The sequence below is a fragment of the Oncorhynchus tshawytscha genome, linkage group LG09 (genome assembly GCF_018296145.1).
Source record: "Oncorhynchus tshawytscha isolate Ot180627B linkage group LG09, Otsh_v2.0, whole genome shotgun sequence".
Lineage (NCBI taxonomy): Eukaryota > Metazoa > Chordata > Actinopteri > Salmoniformes > Salmonidae > Oncorhynchus > Oncorhynchus tshawytscha.
Genome location: NC_056437.1, coordinates 44,147,914 through 44,173,717, shown reverse-complemented (window position 1 = coordinate 44,173,717; position 25,804 = coordinate 44,147,914). Strand labels below are relative to the sequence as shown.

General features: G+C 42.6%; 1 protein-coding gene across 1 annotated transcript; it reads right to left on the bottom strand.

The window, feature by feature from the left end:
* Positions 1-14,766: 14,766 nt before the first annotated feature.
* On the bottom strand, positions 14,767-17,403 carry LOC121847167. The gene has a single exon (XM_042326927.1). The coding sequence runs from the start codon at positions 16,830-16,832 to the stop codon at positions 15,639-15,641; it is 1,194 nt and encodes a 397-aa protein (XP_042182861.1). The 5' UTR covers positions 16,833-17,403; the 3' UTR covers positions 14,767-15,638.
* Between the last annotated feature and the right edge of the window lie 8,401 nt (positions 17,404-25,804).

Here is a 25,804-nt window from a genome sequence, read left to right as displayed (position 1 = left end):
AACATCAAACCAGACTGCGTGCTTGACTATAACCTCAAAATGGGGGCAGTGGATAAGGCTGACATGATAAACAGCTTTGGGGAATGCACTCAGAAAACGACCAAGTGGTATAAGATATTTCTAAATTTTTCCAGGGTAGCGTCAAAATACAACATCTTCTTCTGATGCATTTAGCATTGTTTTACAGAGCTAATAGAAGAATGTAACTAGCTACATAAGCACAATTTAATATAACACCATAAAAGGTGAGTAACGTTACCTAGCGTGTCCGCGGTTATAAGGAATATACACAAATATATTATGTTCCATACACACAGTGAGCTACAGTAGACACAGTATAACACGACACACAGAAACTATTATAACGTATTAAGGCACTTACTTTGATAGAAATGCAGTCGGGATTTGAAGATGGGTGTCTGTAGTGACGCCTCTAGCACGGAGACGCTGTGCCACTTGGGAGTCATAAAGCCAGGGTAGCTTCAAAATACAACACATGCTAATACTTCCCTGACGCAATTAGCATTGTTTTCCAGAGCTAATAGAATAATGTAGCTAGCTACCTAATCATTGAGTATAACACCATAAATGTTATGAAATGAGTAACGTTACATTGCGTGTCCACGGTTATAAGGAATATACCCAAAATATTATGCTACAGTAGAAACGACATGCAGAAACTATTATAACGTAATAAGGCACTTTGATAGAAACGCACACATTTCCAAAGTTATTATTGGTAACGAAAACAACTTTGATTGCGATGCAGGCGACAGGTGGAAACCATGAACACGTGTGTGCAGGACGGCAGATGAGCAAATGTCTGCAGACTTGAACTGCACAAACAATTGAGAAGTGTTTGGGGAATTTTGTCCGGGTCAGAAATGACAAAAAAAAAAATTGGTCCGCAAAAGTAAAAATGACTACTTGTATGTGAATGAATGAGGCGGAACACACCTCATTTCAAACTGTTATTAGAAATAAAAAAACTTATTAGAAAATAATTTAAAATTGACAAATAAAAACAGGCTGCGTGCTTTGGTTTGAGGGCAGCGCCGATTAAATGTACTGTTACGTATCAATCACACTCTGGAATGGAGAGAACGTTCTAACATCACGTGCATAAAAAAACTCACGCTGGGGTGACCGTTAGAGATATTTGGAACTCACGCATGAAAGGGTTAAAGATTGATTCTATACTTAGTTTGACAAGTTTCTTTGACCTGTAATATAACTTTTTGAACTTAATAACTTTTTGAATTTTAAAATGGTGTAAATACTGTTTGAGAAATTTGATTTGAGATTTCTGTTGATTTGTATTTGGCGCCCTGGAATTTCATTGGCTGCTAGCGGAACCCCAGTCCTAGACAGGTTAAAGCTAGTGAGGGAAATATAAGTCTCCAGATTCAGTGACTTTTGCAGTTCGTTCCAGGCATTGGCATCAGAGAACTGGAAGGAAAGGCGGCCAAAGGAAGAATTGGCCAGTGAAATATACCTGCAGGAGCGCGTGCTACGGGTGGGTGCTAATATGGTGACCAGTGAGCTGAGATAAGGCGGGGCTTTACCTAGCAAAGACTTATAGATGAACTGGAGCCAGTGAGTTTGGCGATGAATATGAAGCGAGGGCCAGCCAGCGAGAGCATACAGGTCGCAGTGGTGGGTAGTATTTGGGGCTTTGGTGACAAAATGGATGGCACTGTAATAGACTGCATTCAATTTGTTGAGTAGAGTGTTGGAGGCTATTTTGTAAGTCAAGTCAAGGATCGGTCAAGGATCGGTAGGAAAGTCAGTACGAGGGTATGTTAGACAGCATGAGTGAAGGATGCTTTGTTGCGAAATAGGAAGCCCCCATAGTGACTGCCAGAGGTCCGGACAACAGGCCCTCCGATTTGACACACTGAAATCTTTCTGAGAAGTATTTGGTCAACCAGGCGAGGCAGTCATTTGAGAAACCAAGGCTGTTGAGTCTGTCGATAAGAATGTGGTGATTGACAGAGTCGAAAGCCTTGGCCAGGTCAATGAATACAGCTGCACAGTATTGTCTCTTATCGATGAAGGTTATGATATTGTTTAGGACCTTGAGCGTCGCTGAGATGCACCCATGACCAGCTCGGAAACCAGATTGCATAGCGGAGAAGGTACGGTGGGATTTGAAATGGTCGGTAATCTGTTTGTTAACTTGGCTTTCAAAGACCTTAGAAAGCAGGGTAGGATAGATATAGGTCTATATCAGTTTGGGTCGAGAGTGACTCCCCTTTGAAGAGGAGGATGACCTTGGCAGCTTTCCAATCTTTGGGGACCTCAGTCGATATGAAAGAGAGGTTGAACAGGCTAATAATAGGGGTTGCAACAATTTCAACAGAGAATTTCAGAAAGAGAGGGTCCAGATTGTCTAGCCCGGCTGATTTGTAGGGGTCCAGATGTTGCTGCTATTTCAGCACATCAGCTATCTGGATTTGGGTGGAGAAATGGGGAGGCTTGAGCAAGTTGCTGTGGGGGGTGCAGGGCTGTTGACTGGGGTAGGGGTAGCCAGGTGGAAAGCATGGCCAGCCGTAGAAAAATGCTTATTGAAATTCTCAATTATAGTGGATTTATCAGTAGTGACAATGTTTCCTAGCCTCAGTGCAGTGGGCAGCTGGGAGGAGGTGCTCTTATTCTCCATGGACTTTACAGTGTCCCAGAACTTTTTTGAGTTTGTGCTACAGGATGCAAATTTCTGTTTGAAAAGGCTAGCCTTAGCTTTCCTCACTGCCTGTGTATATTGGCTCCTAGCTTTCCTGAAAAGTTGCATATCACGGGGGCTATTCGGAGCTAATGAAGTACGCCACAGGATATTTTTGTGCTGGTTGGCAGAGTGTGCTAAAGCAGTGAATAAAGCAAACTTAGGGAGGAGGCTTCTAATGTTGACATGAATGAAACCAAGGCTTTTAAGGTTACAGAAGTCAACAAATGAGAGCGCCTGGGGAATGGGAGTGGAGCTAGGCACTGCAGGGCCTGGATTAACCTCTACATCTCAAGAGGAACAGAGAAGGAGTAGAATAAGGGTATGGCTATAGGCTATAAGAACTGGTCGTTTAGTACGTTTGGAACAGAGAGTAAAAGGAGCAGATTTCTGGGCGCAGCATAATAGATTCAAGGCATAATGTACAGACAAAGGTATGGTAGGATGTGAATACATTGGAGGTAAACATATGCACTGAGTGACAATGAGAGAGATATTGTCTCTAGAAACATCATTTAAACCAGGTGAGTTCACTGCATGTGTGGGAGGTGGAACTAAAGGGTTAACTAAGGCGTATTGAGTAGTGCTAGAGGCTCTACAGTGAAATAAGGCAATAATCACTAACCAAAACAGCAATTGACAAGGCGTATTGACATTAGGGAGAGGCATGCGTAGCCTAGTTGTCATAGGGGTCCAATGAGTGGCTCGGGCCGGAGACACGGCGATTCAAGCAGCGAGCGGGCCGGGGCTAGCAAGCTAGCAGAAGGGCCTTAGAGGGACGTCGTGACGGAAGATGTCTGTTGTAGCCCTCTTGTGCTGTTATGTCGGCAGACCAGTCGTCGTGGATCAACAGGTCTCCGTGGGGTCCCAGGACCAAAGAATTTGTCCGGTGGGACTCTTAAGCGAACAGTCCAATATGCTCTAGACAGCTAGCGGGCCTGCTAGCAGATGGGCATTCAGGGGACGTTGCGACAGAGGAGCCAGTTGATAAACCCCCTCGGGCAAATTACGTCGGTAGTCCAATTGATGGGATGCCCGGGATCCAGGCCAATTGGCAAAATAGGTATTGTTTCCCAAGGAGTGGCTGATGGACCTCTTCGGCTAGACAGGAGATGGGCCTAGCAAAGGCTAGCTCCAGGCTAATTGATTCTTGCTTTGGGACAGAGACGTTAGCCAGGAGTGGCCACTCGGATAGCAGCTAGCTAGCTGCGATGGTCCAGGTGAAAAGGTTTAGAGCTTGCGGTAGGAATCCGGAGATATGAAGAATAATAAGTCAGATTTGCTCTGGTTTGAGTCGTGCTGTGCAGACTGGCGAGAATTGTCCGGGCTAATGGTAGCAGACTACTAGCTAGTTATCTGGCTAGCTTCTGTTGGGGGTTCTGGTTCAAAAGTAAAGAAAATAGCAGATCCATACCACATTGGATGAGGCAGATTGCAGGAGAGTATGTTGAAGTTGAGGTAAAGAAAAATATAAAAAAATATGAGAAGAAAATTGCCATCTTGGTTTCGATGGCCATATAAAGAAGGATTTTATCTAAAAAAAACGACATTTTATGTTGTCGCTGGGACCCTTTGGATTGCAAATCAGAGGTTGATTTTCAAAAAGTAAGTGAACATTTAATCGATATTTGGGATTTTATGAAACCTGTGCCGGTGGAAAAATATGTTGATGTGGGGTGCCGTCCCCAAACAATCGCATGGCATGCTCTTGCTGTAAAGCCTATTGTAAATAGGACAGTACAGTTAGATTAACAAGAATTTAAGCTTTTAACCGATATAAGACAGTTGTGTGTACGTCAATGTTTAATATCCATAATTTAAGATTATTTATTTGAATTGCGCACCCTCCAATTTCACCGGAGGTTGTATCCCGCTGGTGGGACGCCTAGCCCTAAGAAGCCTTTGATGCAAGAGAAAAGAAACAAAAGTAGTCAAGACGACTAGCTTGATTAAGTCTCCTCCATGTATATCTCGCTAGGTCGTTATTTTTAAGACTCCAAATATGCATTATTTCTAATGTTTCCATACTATTTATGATTTCCTTTACAGTCCATTGAGGTACTAAACACTGTGTTATAGTCTCTCACCATAATGATTTGATAATTGTTAGCCTGTGAATTCAATAAATTGGTATAAATATTTTTAAAAAAGGACTGATCATCCTGATTTGGACCATATAGATTAATGAGCCAAATCTGTTTTTCATCCACTATCACATTCAAAAACATCCACCTTCCTTGTGAATCAATCCTGACTATTTGCACATTCAGATCAACATTTTTGTCAATTAATATCATCACACCTTTTGAGTTCCTTTGTCCATGACAGATAATTATTTTACCACCCTATTCCTTTATCAACACAACTTCATCTAAGGATGTAGAGTGAGTTTCCTGTAAACAGTATATGTTCTATTCCTTTTCTTTTTGCCACGTAAAGTCTGATCATCTTTTTTATAATCTGCTAAAACTGTTACAATTATAACTAGCTATATTTATTTCACCCCTTACCTAGCAATATTTCTAGCAAAATGTGTTTTATTCCCTTGCCTGTTTGTCTTTGAGCCAATGCCACAGATGTTCGAAAATTGAGGCAAGATATTATGTGTATAGTAAATCTGAGTAGGTTGATGTGTATGTTACGCTCACATGTGTGTATACTCAATAGTGGCCCGTTATTAGAGCAAGGTACACTGCTTGGGGCACTGAATGTGTGCTTCACGTCCTATTATGTGTATGATATTAACTTTCCCACTCTACCCCAGCATGTGAATTCCTACTGAACACGGTGTATCAGCTGCTAGAAACAGAATCCCCTGCAGTAATACTGTGGCGAGCATGTTTTTCTTCCACTGAACAATAGTGGATAAGTATCTGCTCTTGTATGTAGTTTGAGAAGTGACAGGAGGACCTTCGGCTGATGTGTTCCTGTGAATTAATAGATCAATGGATGGATGAGCCATGAGCGTCTCATTCCAATGCTAATATTCAATTCCAATGCTGTTAAATGGACATTTAGTTGTTTTTTATGCATTTGCGCCTTCTTTTTGCCTACAGTTCAACTCCTGAAGCACGTTCTGGTATGCCTTCATTCTATTGCAACAATTTATTTAAAATACAAATGTAGCATTTTGGGGATTGTGAAAAGTGCTTTATGAGTGAAATACAGTTATCAAGTAATGACTCATTAGTAGATGTCCTTTGTAGAGTGACCTTGACAATACACTTGTTCTGTGTAACAATGTTTTAACTAGACCCAAATGTAAACCATTATTGTATGGCAAAACAGCACGGTGCGTGTGTGTGTCAGTGGTGGTCGGTGCCGTTTAAGATGAGGGAGGTCGATCAATGTTTTTATGAGCATGGTATTGCGGACGAAAATGTTATGTTTGTGCTTTTCTAATAACCAATTTGACGGGGTTCATGCAAGTGAGCAATTGATTGTGCCTGTGAGGAATCCTCACTATCAGTATCTGCAATTTGGCAGTATGCCCAGAACATTGTTCTGAGAACTGAAAGTGTGTCAGTTTCAAGATCTCAACTTGGAGAGAAGAGACCTTGTGAGATATTGGTCATTTGATAAATATCAAAGCATTGTATGACTGTCTAAAGGTTCTGGGAAATGGTCTCGGACAAAGATTGGTGCATATACACTTTTGGTAAAAGTACGGGACCTGACTTACCACTAATCAATAAAACTATAAATGGTTATGGGATGTAATACATTTTTAAATAAAACCCATGCCCTGTTAATAAATAGAATAAGATCCTTGGGACTGATATTAAATTAGAGGATATTGAGCACGGTGGTGGAAGGTGGAGACAGTCCATCAGAGAGGCTGAGGGTGGAGAGACGGAGTCTGCTGTTAGGGAGACAAACAAGAAGGCATGTATTGAAGAGCACATCACTTTACATGGGGTTCAAGTGAGGAATGGGGTCAGCTGGAAACATTCATCTTTCAACCTATAGAATGCTGTTTTACATTATACTTATAGTTATTATTAGTGGAAGGTAAAAATTGATTGATAACCAGAATGGATGGACTTTAGTTGTTGTTCAACAAACAATACATTATTATGAGTGATAACTGTTGTGCCACATACGTTTCTGGCAGTGAACTGTCTGAGTATTTGGCACATGGTGCTGTAAGGTGGAGACAGTTCGTCAGAGAGGCTGAGGGTGGAGAGAGAGTCTGCTGGCAGGAAGACAAACAAGCAGAGGTGTGGACTCGAGTCACATAACTTGGACTCGAGTCACATAACTTGGACTCGAGTCAGACTTGTAGGCTAACATAACGTTAAATCAATGAGCCTCCACACAGTCAGCCAGTGCGGGAACGTGATCATTGCACCCAAGATTGAGACCAGGCAAGATTGTGCTCTAATTTTTCATATGCTTACAGATTTGAACAATACCAGATGAACAAAAGTGTCACAAGAACCACGACAGTCTCCAATCTCACAGATCATGGAGACCCGTGTAGGGCAGTACAGCATGAATAATCCACAGCAGAAATTGTGGAAAACAAGCGTTTCTATTGTGGAAAACAAGCGTTTGTCACTTTAGTACAGCCCAGTGTGTCGTAGAACATTAACATCAAACGTAGAGAACCTCGCTACAGAGAGACGTTCAAAACTGAAAACTCAGTTGAGCAACACTGACCATGTTTCAGTCACAGTGGACATTTGGTCCGGCCGAAAGATGAGGGGGTTCCTTGGTGTCACTGTGCACTGTATGGAGAAAGATGGAGAGGATACGGCTTAAGTCCAGGTTCTCCTTTACCCAAATCCAGATAGCAGATGTTCTGAAAGAGCTGCAAAACCTGGACCCGTACAAATCAGCTGGGCTTGACAATCTGGACCCTCTATTTCTGAAACTATCCACCGCCATTGTCGCAACCCCTATTACCAGCCTGTTCAACCTCCCTTTCATATCGTCTGAGATCCCCAAGGATTGGAAAGCTGCCGCAGTCATCCCCCTCTTCAAAGGGGGAGACACCCTGGTCCCAAACTGTTACAGACCTATATCCATCCTGCCCTGCCTATCTAAGGTCTTCGAAAGCCAAGTCAACAAACAGGTCACTGACCATCTCGAATCCCACCGTACCTTCTCCGCTGTGCAATCTGGTTTCCGAGTCGGTCACGGGTGCACCTCAGCCACGCTTAAGGTACTAAACGATATCATAACCGCCATCGATAAAAGACAGTACTGTGCAGCCGTCTTCATCGACCTTGCCAAGGCTTTCGACTCTGTCAATCACCATATTCTTATCAGCAGACTCAGTAGCCTCGGTTTTTCTGATGACTGCCTTGCCTGGTTCACCAACTACTTTGCAGTTCAGTGTGTCAAATCGGAGGGCATGCTGTCCGGTCCTCTGGCAGTCTCTTTGGGGGTGCCACAGGGTTCAATTCTCGGGCCGGCTCTTTTCTCTGTATATATCAATGATGTTGCTCTTACTGCGGGCGATTCCCTGATCCACCTCTACGCAGACGACACCATTCTGTATACTTCCGGCCCGTCCTTGGACACTGTGCTATCTCACCTCCAAACGAGCTTCAATGCCATACAACACTCCTTCCGTGGCCGCCAACTGCTCTTAAACGCTAGTAAAACCAAATGCCTGCTTTTCAACCGTTCGCTGCCTGCACCTGCACGCTCGACTAGCATCACCACCCTGGATGGTTCCGACCTAGAATATGTGGACATCTATAAGTACCTAGGTGTCTGGCTAGACTGTAAACTCTCCTTCCAGACTCTTATCAAACATCTCCAATCTAAAATCAAATCTAGAGTCGGCTTTCTATTCCGCAACAAAGCCTCCATCACTCACGCCGCCAAACTTACCCTAGTAAAACTGACTATCCTACCGATCCTCGACTTCGGCGATGTCATCTACAAAATAGCTTCCAACACTCTACTCAGCAAACTGGATGCAGTTTATCACAGTGCCATCCGTTTTGTTACTAAAGCACCTTATACCACCCACCACTGCGACCTGTATGCTCTAGTCGGCTGGCCCTCGCTACATATTCGTCGCCAGACCCACTGGCTCCAGGTCATCTACAAGTCCATGCTAGGTAAAGCTCCGCCTTATCTCAGTTCACTGGTCACGATGGCAACACCCACAGTAGCACGCGCTCCAGCAGGTGTATCTCACTGATCATCCCTAAAGCCAACACCTCATTTGGCCGCCTTTCGTTCCAGTTCTCTGCTGCCTGTGACTGGAACGAATTGCAAAAATCGCTGAAGTTGGAGACTTTTATCTCCCTCACCAATTTCAAACATCTGCTATCTGAGCAGCTAACCGATCGCTGCAGCTGTACATAGTCTATCGGTAAATAGCCCACCCAATTTTACCTACCTCATCCCCATACTGTTTTTATTTATTTACTTTTCTTCTCTTTTGCACACCAATATCTCTACCTGTACATGACCATCTGATCATTTATCACTCCAGTGTTAATCTGCAAAATTGTAATTATTCGCCTACCTCCTCATGCCTTTTGCACACAATGTATATAGACTCTCTTTTTTTTCTACTGTGTTATTGACTTGTTAATTGTTTACTCCACGTGTAACTCTGTGTTGTCTGTTCACACTGCTATGCTTTATCTTGGCCAGGTCGCAGTTGCAAATGAGAACTTGTTCTCAACTAGCCTACCTGGTTAAATAAAGGTGAAATAAAAAAATAAAAAAGTCCAATCTGTTGGCTTGTAACCACTTCAAAGGCCCACACAAGGCCAAAATAATATGTGAGCAATTTGAGGCCATATGTGGTGAGTTCAGCATTAAAGATACATTGAACTATATCATTAGTGACAATGCTGCCAACATGAGAAAAGAATTCACAGTGAGCTTCCCCAATGAACAAGAAGAAGTACATGACGAAGATTGCCTTGATGACCCAGAGCTCTGGAATGACCTAACCCTGGAAGAGCAGCAAACAGTGGATGCTGCTATTGCAAAAAAACAGCACTTGCAATGTTTTTCCCACACTCTCCAGCTGGTGGTGGGAGACGGCTTGAAAGAAACAAAAGTGATGACTCCTTCTCTTTCAAAGTTGGCAAAAATCAGCTCACTGCTACATACAAGCACCACATTCAAAGAGGTGTTTGAGGTTGAATTTGGGGAAAGAGGCATCCCTCCTGCTGTCAACAAGATGGAACTCAACACTGAGACAAGTGAAGGCAGTTATCCAATGTGATCATCTAAGGCTCAGTCATGTTCTAGTAAAGGCTGGGAACAAGGAGTTGTTGTTCACAGTACGGGAGTGTAATAAGTTGAAGCAGATGGTGGACATCCTGAAGGCATTTGGAGAAGCAACAGATATGACACAGGGGGAGAAGATAGTCACAATCAGTTCTGTTGTTCCCTCGGTCCTGTCCCTGAATCACCACCTGGAGCAGCGGAAGCCTCAAGTCCATTCCCTGAGCGGCCTGGTCAGAAGTCTCCAGGCATGCCTGAACAAAAGATTTCTTGGAATCTTCATCAATGTGAAAATGGCCAGGACACAAGATGGAATCACTGCCCCCTTTTCAGATCCAGCCTACCTCAAAGCACCTGCCTTGGATCCGGCTTTTTCTCTGATGTGGGTGGTCACCATGTGCTGGTCAAGGAGGTGGCACAAAGAGTGAAAGGTAAATATTATTGAGTTTAATGTAACTTTTTCTCATAATTTAATCCAATTGACTGCAACAATACTACTTTTTTATTTTAACCCACTACATCACCAATACTACCTTTTTGTTTCTGCTATGCTTTTACATGTTTTGCCAGAACTGATTCTGCAAGATGCTACAGGGACTGAGCAAGCTTGGCCTCTTGTTGATGAGGAAGAGCGAGAGGACCAAAGTCTTGGACAAGTAGAAGCGCTGTTTGCAGCATAATGTAAGAGGCAGAAGAAAGCTGTTGGGACCTCTCCAGCACTACAGCTAAGTCACTACCTTGACATATGCGAAGGACAGAATGCCCTCTTGATCTGGGCAATGAAAAGGAAGGCTCTTCCTTCACTGTCCCAAGTGGCCATCAGGGTCTTGGCAGTGCCTGCCTCCAGTGCTCCGGTGGAGCGTGTCTTCAGCCATGGTGGCATCATACGGCCTGCACAAATGACTGACAGACTTTTATCGAATTTGGTCTTTTGCAAACGCAATGCATCATAGGGCACTGAGATAAGAGAAAAAATGAAACTGTTTATGCATTACACACACACGTAGTCTCCATGTTCAGGTTTTATCTCCCATCTTTGGGATCTGTATTTTTTCTCAGACATTCAGGCCAGTGTTCAAATTGTAGGCCTACTTGAAGTTCAGTGTCAGTTGTTTTGATGTACCTTTTAATAAATGATTGTAACTTTATGGCAGGATTGTTTTAGGTGTCTAGAGTATATCTGGAGAGAGAGAGAGCACTATAATATTTTTGTGTTGTCATATTGATATCTTTCTCATGTCTACCCATGTATTTCCATGGAAATATAAAGTTTATTTGGAAAGTAATAAATATATATATTTTTAAAAAACATTCATGATTCACGTAAATGTAATATACTATTACTCTTGTTAAATATTTAATGGTATTACATTTGGTGAAGAGCACATTATGACTTGTTTAGGACTCGAAACTCAAAGTTTAAGACTTGAAACTTGACTTGAGTGCTAAGACTTGAGACTTACTTGTGACTTGTAAAACAATGACTTAGTCCCACCTCTGCAAACAAGAAGACATGCATGTATTGTCAAGCACATCGCTTTAAATTGGGTTCAAGTGAGGAATGGGATCAGCTGGAAACACTAATCATTCAACCTATAGAATGTTGTTTTACATTTTCCTTATAGTTAATTTTCTTTTTTTAAATATATTTTATTTTCAATGAAGAAGGCAGCAGCCGATTCACCATTGACTGTGTAGGGTCAACCATGAATAGTTTTGCAAAATTATTTATTATTTTGTGGTCGACCACTAACTATATCCAAATAATTTAGGTAGCTAATGTTACACAGAACCACCAGAACCATAAATATAAAAACATATATATTTTATGTGTTACTGTAATTCAGCGTTTAGCTTCCATAGTACACATGAAACGTAATAAACCATTGTCATCATTATTGAATCTTGAAGCGCTCTTTGCCATCTCAGCTCATGACCAGTTAGGGTCGCACGATTCCTTTGTGACTCACTGGACATAGCTAGCTAGCATAGCTAACTGTGACTGTTAGCTAGCTAGTTATGTTAACAGGGTGCTTTCTTGCCTAGTCTTAGCTAGACTACCGATGTTTTACAAACAAAAACACTAGCTAGATAAATTAGCTACCTAATATCACATAGGCTAGACCCTAAACGTATTAACTTAGCTAGCTACCTTTGCTCTAACAGTTAGCGAAAATAGCTAGCTAACATTAACGTTAGCTGATGTTAATGTAGAAACTTTGACAACAACCATGACCAGTCCACAAATGAAGCTAGCTACAGTGTCACAAACTAATTAGCGACTGCGACAAAATACACTACCACAAATATAATAGTTACAATGACCTATTTTTAACTTTTTGGTATCTTCTCCGGCTGTCCTCGACTGTTAACCAACTGACTGACTCTCACAACGACCTTTGGAAAGTCAGGCGCTGAGTCCGGCTCAAGCAGCAACTGCTGGATCGTGTGTTTTTGGTTCTTTTAGAGGTAATGTTAGGTACCTATTAAGGATACTTCAGAAAGTATTGATGTTGGCAATTGACGATACATGTATGCTGCTATTACCTATGTTGAAAATTACAATCACAGATTTGTAAAACAGACAAGAAATAGTAGCATATTTTTGACTTGGTGTCAGGTCTCAATCCCAAATTAAGCTTAATCTATGTGTAGGTTCAGCAAAAATTTGGCATGCAACCTTGAGTTATGACAAAGAAACACTATAACAAAGTTACACTGTTGGGGATACAATACCTGACTTATCCGGTTTTCATACATTGTTTTATTTTATTTAGTCTTCTCGGAATGTGCAGGCAGCCCATATAGCCCAATGTTCGATGTCTCACAAATATGAGGTGTGCAAAAATAATATGTGACATTAAGCAGATGCTTTTTTCCAAAGCGAAAGTATGCATGCATTATTTTTCCCACAATCATGATGTTTTGAGCTCCATGATTTTTTTCATTGACTGTCATGGTCGTTATTTATTTAGCTATTATAATAGGCTATAGACTACATTTGTAACAGTTTAATAGGCTATTGAAATAATTCAACATGCATGGTTGTAGGCTGCATCACTCCTTCAGCCTAGGTAGCAGATGATCAAATGAAAGATATAGGCCTATGCGTTCCTTCAGGCTGCGCTCTGCGTTCCCCCGGGCACGCTCCACTATTGATATCATTAAGCCTATGTTTTTCGAAAATATAATTATTATACCACAACTGTCAGGTGGATGAATTACCTTGGCAAAGGAGAAATGCTCACTAACAGGGATGTATACAAATGTATGCACAAAATTAGAGAGAAATAAGCATGTTGTGCATATGTAAAATTTTGAGGATAATTTATTTCAGCTCATAAAACATGGGACCCAGACTTTACATGTTGTGTTTATATTTTTGTTCAGTGCAGATACATTTTAATGTGTTTTTAACACACAGTAACCAAAAAGGTTTGTCACAAGTTTCCCAGAATTGTTTTCCAGAAGTTCACAAGTTGCTGCAAATTAACCCCAACAGTTTGTCACAAAACTCATTTGCATGTGAAAATATGAGCTTGCTGCAAATTGGCTGAAGGTTTGCCACAACTGTTTGCCAGAAGCCTGTTTTTCCGGTTAGGGTACTTCTGTGGCTCCCCTTTTGTAGAGGCTTACATGCTGACCAAACTGCGCGTGCGTCCGCCTGCGCTATTGTGTGCAAGTTGATTTTGTTCACCCACACCAGAAGCGATCAGGACATGCAGGTTGAAATATAAAAATAACTCTGAACCAATTATATTAATTTGGGAACATGTCAACAAGCATTAAACATGTATAGCAATTTAGCGAGCTTGCTGTTGCTCGAAAATTTGTCCTGGTATATAAACATTGGGTTTTTAATTTACCTGAAATGCACAAGGTCCTCTACTCCGACAATTAATCAACAGATAAAACGGTAAACCGAATTTGTTTCTCGTCATCTCTCCTCCTTCCTTCAGGTTTCTTTTTCTTCTTTGGACTTCATATGGTAGTTGGCTACCAACTTTACAGCATTACTACAACTGACCGGAGTGTGGACCTTAGTTCATCTTTCAATCACCCACGTGGGTATATGCTCCTAAAACCCAATGAGGAGATGGCATGTGGGTATATATTCCTAAAAAACAATGTTTATATACCAGGACAAAGATGGGAGAGGTGCATTGCAGTGCATTGAGCATCACAAATAGAACCAATTTCTATTTTAGCGCATGGCCACGCAGACAATGATTGAATAACATGTATGTGTACATTTATTTTGCAACGGAGCGGTGTGGTCAGCATGTTAGATGAACAGGCGGGAAAAGAGAATGTATACAAGAAATGTCTGACAGACAATTCTGTTTTCTTTGCCAGGCCAAAAAAGGCAAGTTTTCCTTTATGTCCTTTTACCTGCTCTTAGTCCCTCAGGGACATAGCATGTAATGCTGGCTCTTCTGCTTTTTCTATTCCCAGAAAATTGCCCTGCAAAAGATGGTGAAAAAAATTATAATCAAAGTGAATATTTTGGACAGTAACCATAGTGTAGTGAAATGGCACAGTTTTTCAAAGCAAAAACATATAATTAGAGTGCATTAGCAATGCAGTTGATGGCCTCTCGAGTGAACTGTTTGGTCGTCAAAGTGTTGGACCGGGCAGGTTTGTCAATATGGAATTATTTTAATGGATTTTCACAGGAAAGGGGCTCATTTAGGACAATTGTGGGTTCTGAGTGGGATCTGCTGAGTAGGTACTGATTTAATGCTTTACGTAATGTTGTGTTATTTTACAGTCTCACACACACAGTCCACCCACAAGGATATTGATGGGACTGCACAACATCTTCATTGGGCATATTCTGCCCTTGAGTTGCGTTCCCATGCAAAACTAGACAGATAGCTAACAACTAAGTCTTCAATAAAACTCCCAAGGCGTGACTTTTCTTGAATGAATATATTGAAAACGTTTATGTTGTGAAACTGCAAAATACAGAAAAGAATATACTTTAGTATTCAATTCACACCGACATACTGTAGCTGTACATTAAACATTTGAAGTTGCATAAATACAAAGCACGTGCTAAGGTACCATGCATCTGGCATGATGCCAAACCATATAGCTAATTGTTACTCATATGGTAATTGGCTCCTTTCATTACTCTAATAATGTACAACCATTTATGTAGAATAACAAAGCATATTACACTAGGAACAGTAACAAAACTACAGTATTGTATATTTTACAATTCGTTTGCATGACGCACGAGCAAAGTAATACAGCTAACGACATACATTTAAAGGCATTGCAATTTGTGAGTAAATGCAACCAATATTGATATGTAAGCAACTCTATCAATAACAAGATTATCATCATTAGCTAAATGCTTGAATCGAACTTACAAACAAATATGTTTCCAAGGCTGAAGCGTGACAAGAAATAACTATATTGAAAGACCTGCACCGTAGCGTTGTTTGTAGCTGCTTCTATGCGTGCAAAACAAATTCTGTACTTCCTGTTTGCGCCGTCTTTCTAAGTACCAGAAAGCGCCACTAGGGGGCAAATAACACCATTGAACACAATGAAAATCCAATTTAACCATTGTAATAAAATAATCTGTTACCTTCTAACAGGATGGCAGCACACTCCCCGCCTGGCATAATGAAATTGTGCCACTATGAAATATAACATATCAAGAAACAAATAATGTCCTTTCTATTTTTATCTTTTGTCTCTAGGATGCTTCAGAAAGAAGAACAACAATCTCTGAGATTGGTCTCAGAAACACCTTAGCAGCTCCTTGCTTGACAATTTTTAGTTCTACTTTCCTAACCTTTTTGTCAGTACTGGGAAAGGTTTTTACCACAAGCCCGACTGGCCAGTCATTTCTGTGTGCCTGACTGTCTTTCAATAAGACAACATCTCCCACTTTTACATTTGGCTTTTCTGCAGTCCATTTTCTGCGTCTCTGCAGCGTTGTCAGGTACTCCTGTCTCCACCTTTTCCAAAAGGTGTCAGCGAGACACTGGACTTGCTTCCACTGTTTTCCATGAAGGTCGTTCATGCTGAAGTATCCAGAAGGGGCTGAGGTAGCGCTGGTCTTTTGTGTAAGTAACATTGAGGGTGTGAGAATGGTAGGCATGTCAGGGTCGGTTGATACTGACACTAAGGGTCTCGCATTGATTATTGCCATAACTTCAGACATAAGAGTGCTCAAGACCTCATGTGTGAGACGAGTGGAGCCCGTCTGAAACAGCATAGCATCAAGAATACGTCTGGCAACCCCAATGAGTCTCTCCCAAGAACCACCCATATGAGACGAGTGTGGAGGATTAAATATCCAAGTACATCCCTTATCTGAGAGGTATTTAGTCAGTTCCGAGTCATTTGTGTCGATACCCAGTTCCCTGCAGGCACCTATAAAGTTTGTACCTCGATCAGACCGTAGCACTTTTGCTGGACCACGGATAGCGGAAAAACGCCTCAGCGCGTTGATGAAGCTGGATGTGGACATGGATTCGATAAGCTCGATATGGACTGCTCTAGTAGACATACATGTAAAGAGCACCGCCCAGCGCTTGGAGTCTGCACTACCACCTCTAGTGCGACGAGTTATGACATTCCATGGTCCAAACACATCAAGTCCAACGCTGGTGAATGGTGGTTCAGATGTGAGTCTGTCTGCAGGCAAGTCAGCCATTTTTTGGTCAACTAACCTCCCTCTAACCTTGCAGCAGGTGACACACTTGTGAATGATACCAGAGACCAGACGTTTGCTCCCAATAATCCAGAAGCCTGCTGCTCGAATAGCTCCATCTGAAAAATGACGGCCTTGGTGAGCCACTTGCTCGTGATAATGTCTTACCAGCAGAGTGGCAACATGATGTGTCCGTGGTATGATGAGAGGATGTTTTTCGTCTTGTAACATGTCGGCGGAGGATAAGCGGCCTCCCACCCTCAGCAACCCATCCTCATCAATCACTGGGTTCAGCTTTTTGAGTGTACTTTACTTTGGGAACTCTTTTCCTTTTTCAATGCATTTGAATTCCTCTCTGAAGGCTTCATGTTGCACACAGTGAATGATTGCTGTTTTGGCTTGTGACAACTCACTTGTACCGCATGGTTTATTACAGTCATGCCAGCCTCTGCAGCTGGTGTTGTCTGCACCTTCATGGAAGGATCTTGCAACATGAATGAGTCGTGCTGTGGCTCGATTGAGAGTTTTCCAGCTTGAGAACCTCTCAAAGCGATGAGAGCCAAGTTGAGCTCCAGAAACTTTAGAGGCAAAGACAGTGACGTCTGGTCGAATCTCTGCATCTGTGTGAGGCTCTACAAGGTCAAAATTGATGTTCTCAGGCTTACTCGAGTTTGTTTGGGTCAGGAACGGTGGACCTGAGAACCAACTAGTGTGTTTTAAGAGCGCAGCAAGTATGGGCCTGGTTGCATGGTCTGCTGGATTGCTGTCAGTGTTTATATAGCACCACTGATCTGGATGGGTAGGCTTCCTGATGCGAGTTATCCTATTGGCAACATAAACATAGAATCTTTTGGTGACATTGTGGATGTAACCGAGAACTATCTTACTGTCTGTGTAGAACTTGGCTGCATGTATATCAATGTCAATTTCGTCTTTGATCAGTTCATACATCTCAACAGCTAGCAAAGCCGCACACAGTTCTAGGCGTGGGATAGTGTGGGCCGGACGAGGGGCCAATTTTGATTTCCCATGACAAATCCAACATGGCATTGACCTTCCGAGTCAATAACTCTCAAGTAGGCTACCGCTCCTATGGCTACTGTAGAGGCATCCGAGAAGATGTGTAGCTCTCTTCTTTGAGTGGTAGACAAGGAGACTGGGATGTAGGTCCGCTGAATATTCATATGTTCCAACTCCATCAAAGATTCCTTCCACATTTTCCATTTCTCTTCTTTTTCTGTGGGAAGAGGGGCATCCCACTCACTCTGATCAGAAGAGAGTTCTCTGATTAAGGCTTTACCTTGCATTGTTATTGGAGCCACGAACCCAAGGGGGTCATAAAGACTATTCACTGTGGACAGGATGCCTCTCCGCGTAAAAGGCTTCTCATTGTGGGACACCTGGAATGAGAAGCTGTCTGTTTCCAGGTTCCAGGAAAGTCCCAGACTCCGTTGAAAGGGGAGAGGATCCACTCCTAGGTCCAGATCTTTTAAGTCTTTCACACGGTCCTCCATAGGGTAGGCTTCCATAACTGTTTTGCTATTGGATGCAATCTTGTGTAGTTTCATGTTGGCCTCCGCCAACATTGCTTGTGTTTTTCTTAGAATGTTGATAGCTTCTTCTGTAGTAGCTACTGATGTCAGACCATCATCGACGTAGAAGTTCCTCACTACATATTGCTTGGGTTCTGACCCATGTTCCTTCTCACCCTGTAGCGCTGCTCGTCTCATGCAGTAGATGGCTACGGCTGGTGAAGGGCTGTTCCCAAATACATGCACTTTCATCCTGTACTCGGTTATGTTTCTATCTGGGTTGTTGTCTTCATACCAGAGAAACCTTAAGTAATCTCTGTGATCCTCACGTACACCAAAACAGTAAAACATTTGTTGCACATCTGCTGTTAGTGCAATGCAATCCTTGGGGAAACGCATTAGGACACCCAAGAGTGTGTTGTTTAAGTCTGGACCACTGAGCAGAACATCGTTAAGTGACACGCCTTGACACTTAGCACTGGAGTCAAATACTACTCGTATTTGTTCAGGCTTTTGTGGATGGTAAACACCAAATATGGGCAGATACCAACGTTCTTCGTCTCCCTCTAGTGGCTGTGAAGGTTCGGCTTGGTCGTTATCCAGCATCTTTTGCATGAAGTCAATAAAATTACGCTTCATGTCAGGCTTTTTGTCTAAAGTCCTGCGAAGTGATGTGAGACGGTTCATGGCCTGCTCCCTGTTATTAGGAAGGCGACGTCTAGTGGGGCGAAAGGGTAGTGGAGCCACCCAGTTGTTTCCATCATCCTGGAAAACCTGTTTGTCCATAATGTCCAAGAAGGCTTTGTCCTCCACTGATGGTGCTGGTTTATCATCGTCTTGTGTTTTGTCGAACACGGAACATCCCAGGCTGTCTGTGTTCACAGTTGTGTTTGGATCTCTCAAGTGCACTGTAGAGGGAGAGATGTGTTTCTGAGCTACGCTGTTGTAGTTCTCTTTCACCTGGATGATGTCAGGGCAAGGGCTCAGATAGGATGTGCGACCATTTTGAAGTATGTTTGTCCTGAACACGTTAACATTGGCTGGTCGGTGAGCCGTTCCCAGACAGACCTCACCTACGATGACCCACCCGAGGTCGAGCCGCTGTGCATAAGGAGTGTCGTGGGGCCCATTGATTTGCTCTCATACCTTGTGTACCCTTAAGATGTCTCGTCCTAAGAGCAGGAGGATGGGAGCGTCTGGGTCCACAGCTGGAATTCTGTCCATAACTGGTTGCAGATGGGGATGATGATACGCAATGTCGGGGGAGGGAATCTCCATCCTATCGTCTGGCATCATATCACACTCTATCAGAGTAGGGAGAGTGAGCTGCATGTGTCCATCTATAGACTCTACCATGAAGTTGACGGCTCTCCTGCCTGAAGTCTCTGTTACCCCAGAACACGTCTTCATGGTGTATGGAGCAGAGTTGTCATTGATGTTGAAGAGACTGAAAAACTCTGTCTTGGCCAGAGATTTGTTACTCTGTTCATCAAGCACTACATACATTTTGACAGCTTTCTCTCTTTTCCCAGCCGGATAAGCTTTGACTAGGCATATTTTTGAACATGATCTTGGATTGACTGCCTCACCACAGATCTCTGTACACTTTGAGGTGACAGATAGAAGAGCATCGTCACCTTGCTCCCCGCCATGCTCTATCTCTGCTGTAGCGGTGTCTGTATTTGTAGGGGCTGGGCCTGGATGCAGAGCAGCAAGATGCCTGTCGCTGTCGCACTCAGAGCACTTGATTGAAACCTTAGTCTTTAGCTCTGTGCTGAGTTGACCCACAACATCGGAAACAAATGCCATTGTCTTTGAGATATGATTTGCGCTCATCTAGAGTTTTGTATCTAAACCCATGACTCTTTTTAAGAGGATGAGGCTTGTTATGTATTGGGCAGTGACGGTCAGGGTTTTCAACCTTTGTCTTACTGGGTTTGGTTTGGTGGTCTGAGGCCTCAGATGACACATCTGTCTTGTATACAGTCACAGGTGTCTTGCTGCTGTACCTGGCAGGTTTCTCAGTTTTCATGGACACCTGGTTAGTTGAGGTGTAGAGGGTGAAGCTGGGGTCATTTCTTATTTTCGCCTGGTTCCTGATGAATCTCGAGAAGAACGAGAATGGTGGGAATGCTACCCGATAGTCCTCCTTATATTTGGATCCCTGTGCTATCCATTTTTCTTGTAAACTGAATGGAAGTTTCTCTACAATAGGGTTTACCCCCCGAGATGTGTCCAGATAAGCGAGGCCTGGAAGGTACCCTTCTACTTTAGCACACTCCAGTTCGAGAAGAATGTCACCTAGTTCTCTTAGTTTGTGATTGTCTTTGTTAGCCAGGAAAATCATCAATTTTCTTCAACAGTGCATTCTCGATCACTTCGGGTGTACCATAGCACTCTTCTAGTCGTTGCCAGACCATGTTAAGTCCTGCTGTTGCGTTGAAAATATGGACAGATCTAATTCTGTTTGCTTGCTCAGATGACTCTGCCCCTAGCCACTTGGTAATTAGATCTAACTCTTCCCTGGCTGATAAATTCAAGTCTCTGATCGCATTGAGGAAGGATGCTTTCCATGCCCAATAATTTTCAGGGCGATCATCAAACTTCAGGAGTCCGGAACTCACCATCTCACGTCGTAGGAGGTACTTGGTGAGGTCTGGTGCCACTTGTGACTCAGGGAAGTTGTGTGTGTGTGACTGGAAGTGGGTTTAGTTTTCATTTCCACCAGTCTGCTGTTCATTTCTTTTGAACGGAGAGTCTCTGCTCATGTTCTGTTGTTTGCTACTTTCTGGATTATGGCATGTAGCTGGGTCAACACTAAGCTCTTGTTTCTCCACTTCAAATGGAAGTTCAGCAAAGTAGGGCCTAGCATGTTGTTGCACATACTCACATGTACGTTGGACTGGACTTAAGGGCTGTGTCCCTGTGTCTAGTTCTTTGCGAAGCTCTCTGCATTCTGATCCTACAACTTCTTCAAAGGCTGCAGCTTCAGCCAACGCAGCAGCAGCTGCTCTCTCAACTTGGAGAACATATAAACTTGCCTCGAGGTCAGCTTTTTGCTTCAACAAGCTGGCCTCTATTTCTGCCTTTTGTTTCATCACAGAAGCTTCCTTCTCAGCATAAGAGACTTGTGCGCGTGCTGCGTCCGCCTTGGCGCGTGCTTTGATGGCTGCAGAACTCGCCGTTGAGGATCTGCTTGACTGTTTTGATGACCTTGATCTTGTAGATTGAGACTTGGTCCCAATGTGCTGAAGAGGCTCTTCCATCTCTCTCTGTTGAACACCTGGCTCTGGTTGTTGCATCATAGACTGCTGGTCTTCCCTAGGAAGAGAGGCTTTGTTTGCTGATGAACGTAGAAACAAAACCACCGTGTGTGGTTATTCTTGAGCTTGAGCCCGCTGTGATGATGTTTTTTCACTATTCTGCCCTTGAGTTGCGTTCCCATGCAAAACTAGACAGATAGCTAACAACTAAGTCTTCAATAAAACTCCCAAGGCGTGACTTTTCTTGAATGAATATATTGAAAACGTTTATGTTGTGAAACTGCAAAATACAGAAAAGAATATACTTTAGTATTCAATTCACACCGACATACTGTAGCTGTACATTAAACATTTGAAGTTGCATAAATACAAAGCACGTGCTAAGGTACCATGCATCTGGCATGATGCCAAACCATATAGCTAATTGTTACTCATATGGTAATTGGCTCCTTTCATTACTCTAATAATGTACAACCATTTATGTAGAATAACAAAGCATATTACACTAGGAACAGTAACAAAACTACAGTATTGTATATTTTACAATTCGTTTGCATGACGCACGAGCAAAGTAATACAGCTAACGACATACATTTAAAGGCATTGCAATTTGTGAGTAAATGCAACCAATATTGATATGTAGGCAACTCTATCAATAACAAGATTATCATCATTAGCTAAATGCTTGAATCGAACTTACAAACAAATATGTTTCCAAGGCTGAAGCGTGACAAGAAATAACTACATTGAAAGACCTGCACCGTAGCGTTGTTTGTAGCTGCTTCTATGCGTGCAAAACAAATTCTGTACTTCCTGTTTGCGTCGTCTTTCTAAGTACCAGAAAGCGCCACTAGGGGGCAAATAACACCATTGAACACAATGAAAATCCAATTTAACCATTGTAATAAAATAATCTGTTACCTTCTAACAGGATGGCAGCACAGGGCACATGTTTAACCCATTGCAAAGGAACTATACTTAAAGTAACTTTTCAGTGAAAATCTACTTTTAAAAGTTAATATTCTGATATAACATACCAAAATAATGTTGCTGACTCATCCTGCAGTGTATACTCGTATTTGTGGCAAAAGCATACATTGGAGAAAAAAACATTTTAAAATCCCCAACTTGTCTCTCAAACAGACCGTTTAAAAAAATGCTTGCTATTTCCTTATAGGGGATTATGTCATCCTCCTGATGAGGATGAACTGGCCAATCAGCGGTCTACTTACATTAATATTTTTTATGACCGGTATACGCCCACGCCATTCTGTTGTTTGGGTACGCCCACACCATTCCAACACAGAAAAGCTGCTTTTCGACATACTTAATTACTGTTTTTACTGTTTTTTGGATGGAAAACTATTTCACTCATATTGCAATTATTTATAGGTCATATTTCATAGAAATCTGGAAACACTGGACAGTTACTTTAATGCAATTGTCCCAACACTTGGTGCACCATAGAAAAGTGTACAGTAAGCATGGATATGTTAACACTATAAGGGTCATTCTTGGGCTCGGGTAATATTTCAGTCCCCTGACTTTTTATATTATATTATAAACATTGGGTTACCAAAATGAAAATATTTTCTATATAAATTGAAATGTCCAGTATAATGAATTTAAATAAATAAATACAGTGGGGCAAAAAAGTATTTAGTCAGCCACCAATTGTGCAAGTTCTCCCACTTAAAAAGATAAGAGAGGCCTGTAATTTTCATCATAGGTACACTTCAACTATGACATCCTGAGACAAGGCCGAGTATAGCCCACAAAGATCTCCGCTACGGCACCACCCAAGGGGGGGCGCCAACCCAGACAGGAAGATCACATCAGTGACTCAACCCTCTCAAGTGACGCACCCCTCATAGGGACGGTATGAAAGAGCCCTAGTAAGCCAGTGACTCAGCTCCTGTAATAGGGATATAGGCAGAGAATCCCAGTGGAAAGAGGGGAACCGGCCAGGCAGTGACAGCAAGGGCGGTTCGTTGCTCCAGAGCCTTTCCGTTCACCTCCACACTCCTGGGCCAGACTACACTCAATCATATGACCCACTGAAGAGATGAGTCTTCAGTAAAGACTTAAAGGTTGAGACCGAGTTTGCGTCTCTCACATGGGTAGGCAAACCATTCCATAAAAATGGAGCTCTATAGGAGAAAGCCCTGCCTCCAGTTGTTTGCTTAGAAATTCTAGGGACAATTAGGAGGCCTGCGGCTTGTGACCGTGGCGTATGTGTAGGTATGTACGGCAGGACGAAATCAGAGAGATAGGTAGGAGCAAGCCCATGTAATGCTTTGTAGGTTAGCAGTAAAACCTTGAAATCAGCCCTTGCCTTGACAGGAAGCTGGTGTAGGGAGGCTAGCACTGGAGTAATATGATCAAATGTTTTGGTTCTAGTCAGGATTCTAGCAGCCGTATTTAGCACTAACTGAAGATTATTTAGTGCTTTATCCGGGTAGCCGGAAAGTAGAGCATTGCAGTAGTCTAACCTAGAAGTGACAAAAGCATGGATTAATATTTCTGCGTCATTTTTGGACAGAAAGTTTCTGATTTTTGCAATGTTACGTAGATGGAAAAAAGCTGTCCTTGAAACAGTCTTGATATGTTCTTCAAAAGAGAATATGCCGAGGTCCTTCACAGTTTTATTTGAGACGACTATACAACCATTAAGATGAATTAAGACGACTATACAACCATTAAGATGAATTGTCAGATTCAACAGAAGATCTCTTTGTTTCTTGGGACCTAGAACAAGCATCTCTGTTTTGTCCGAGATTAAAAGTAGAAAGTTTGCAGCCATCCACTTCCTTATGTCTGAAACACATGCTTCTAGCGAGGGCAATTTTGGGGTTTCCCCATGTTTCATTGAAATGTACATCTGTGTGTCATCTGCACAGCAGTGAAAGTTAACATTATGTTTTCGAATGACATCCACAAGAGGTAAAATATAGAGTGAAAACAATAGTGGTCCTAAAACGTAACCTTGAGGAACACCGAAATTTACAGTTGATTTGTCAGAAGACAAACCATTCACAGAGACAAACTGATATCTTTCCGACAGATAAGATCTAAACCAGGCCAGAACTTGTCCGTGTAGACCAATTTGCGTTTCCAATCTCTCCAAAAGAATGTGGTGATCGATGGTATCAAAAGCAGCACTAAGGTCTAGCAGCCTCGGTCTGATGCCATTAAAAGGTAATTTACCACCTTCACAAGTGCAGTCTTAGTGCTATGATGGGGTCTAAAACCAGACTGAAGCATTTCGTATACATTGTTTGTCTTCAGGAAGGCAGTGAGTTGCTGCGCAACAGCCTTTTCTAACATTTTTGAGAGGAATGGAAGATTCGATATAGGCCAATAGTTTTTTATATTTTCTGGGTCAAGGTTTGGCTTTTTCAAGAGAGGCTTTATTACTGCCACTTTTAGTGAGTTTGGTACACATCCGGTGGATAGAGAGCCGTGTATTATGTTCAACATAAGAGGGCCAAGCACAGGAAGCAGCTCTTTCAGTTGTTTAGTTGTAATAGGGTACAGTATGCAGCTTGAAGGTTTGGAGGCCATGATTATTTTCATCATTGTGTCAAGAGATAGTGCTAAAACACTTGAGTGTCTCTCTTGATCCTAGGTCCTGGCAGAGTTGTGCAGACTCAGGACAATTGAGCTTTGAAGGAATACACAGATGTAAAGAGGAGTCCGTAATTTGCTTTCTAATAATCATAATCTTTTCTTCAAAGAAGTTCATGAATTTATTACTGCTGAAGTGAAAGCCATCCTCTCTTGGGGGATGCTGCTTTTTAGTTAGCTTTGCGACAGTATCAAAAAGGAATTTCGGATTGTTCTTATTTTCCTGACCAAAATAAAGATGCCCAGAGTCCCTGCTCACCTGTGTGAATGTGCCTCAGGCATGCTGCAAGGAGGCATGAGGACTGCAAATGTGGCCAGGGCAATAAATTGCAATGTCCGTACTGTGAGACGCCTAAGACAGCGCTACAGGGAGACAGGACGGACAGCTGAATGTCCTCGGAGTGGCAGACCATGTGTAACAACACCTGCACAGGATTGGTACATCCGGACATTACACCTGCAGAACAGATACAGGATGGCAACAACAACTGCCCGAGTTACACCTGGAACGCACAATCCCTCCATCAGTGCTCAGACTGTCCGCAATAGGCTGAGAGAGGCTGGATTGAGGGCTTGTAGGCCGGTTGTAAGGCAGGTCCTCACCAGACATCACTGGCAACAACGTCGCCTATGGGCACAAACCCACCGTCGCTGGACCAGACAGGACTGGCAAAAAGTGCTCTTCACTGACGAGTCGCAGTTTTGTCTCACCAGGGGTGATGGTCGGATTCGCATTTATTTTCAAAGGAATGAGCGTTACACCAAGGCCTGTACTGTGAAG

What these genes read in the sequence shown, in the direction of transcription:
- LOC121847167 (XM_042326927.1), bottom strand. Translation starts at nt 16,832, where the DNA reads ATGTTACAAGACGAAAAACATCCTCTCATCATACCACGGACACATCAT.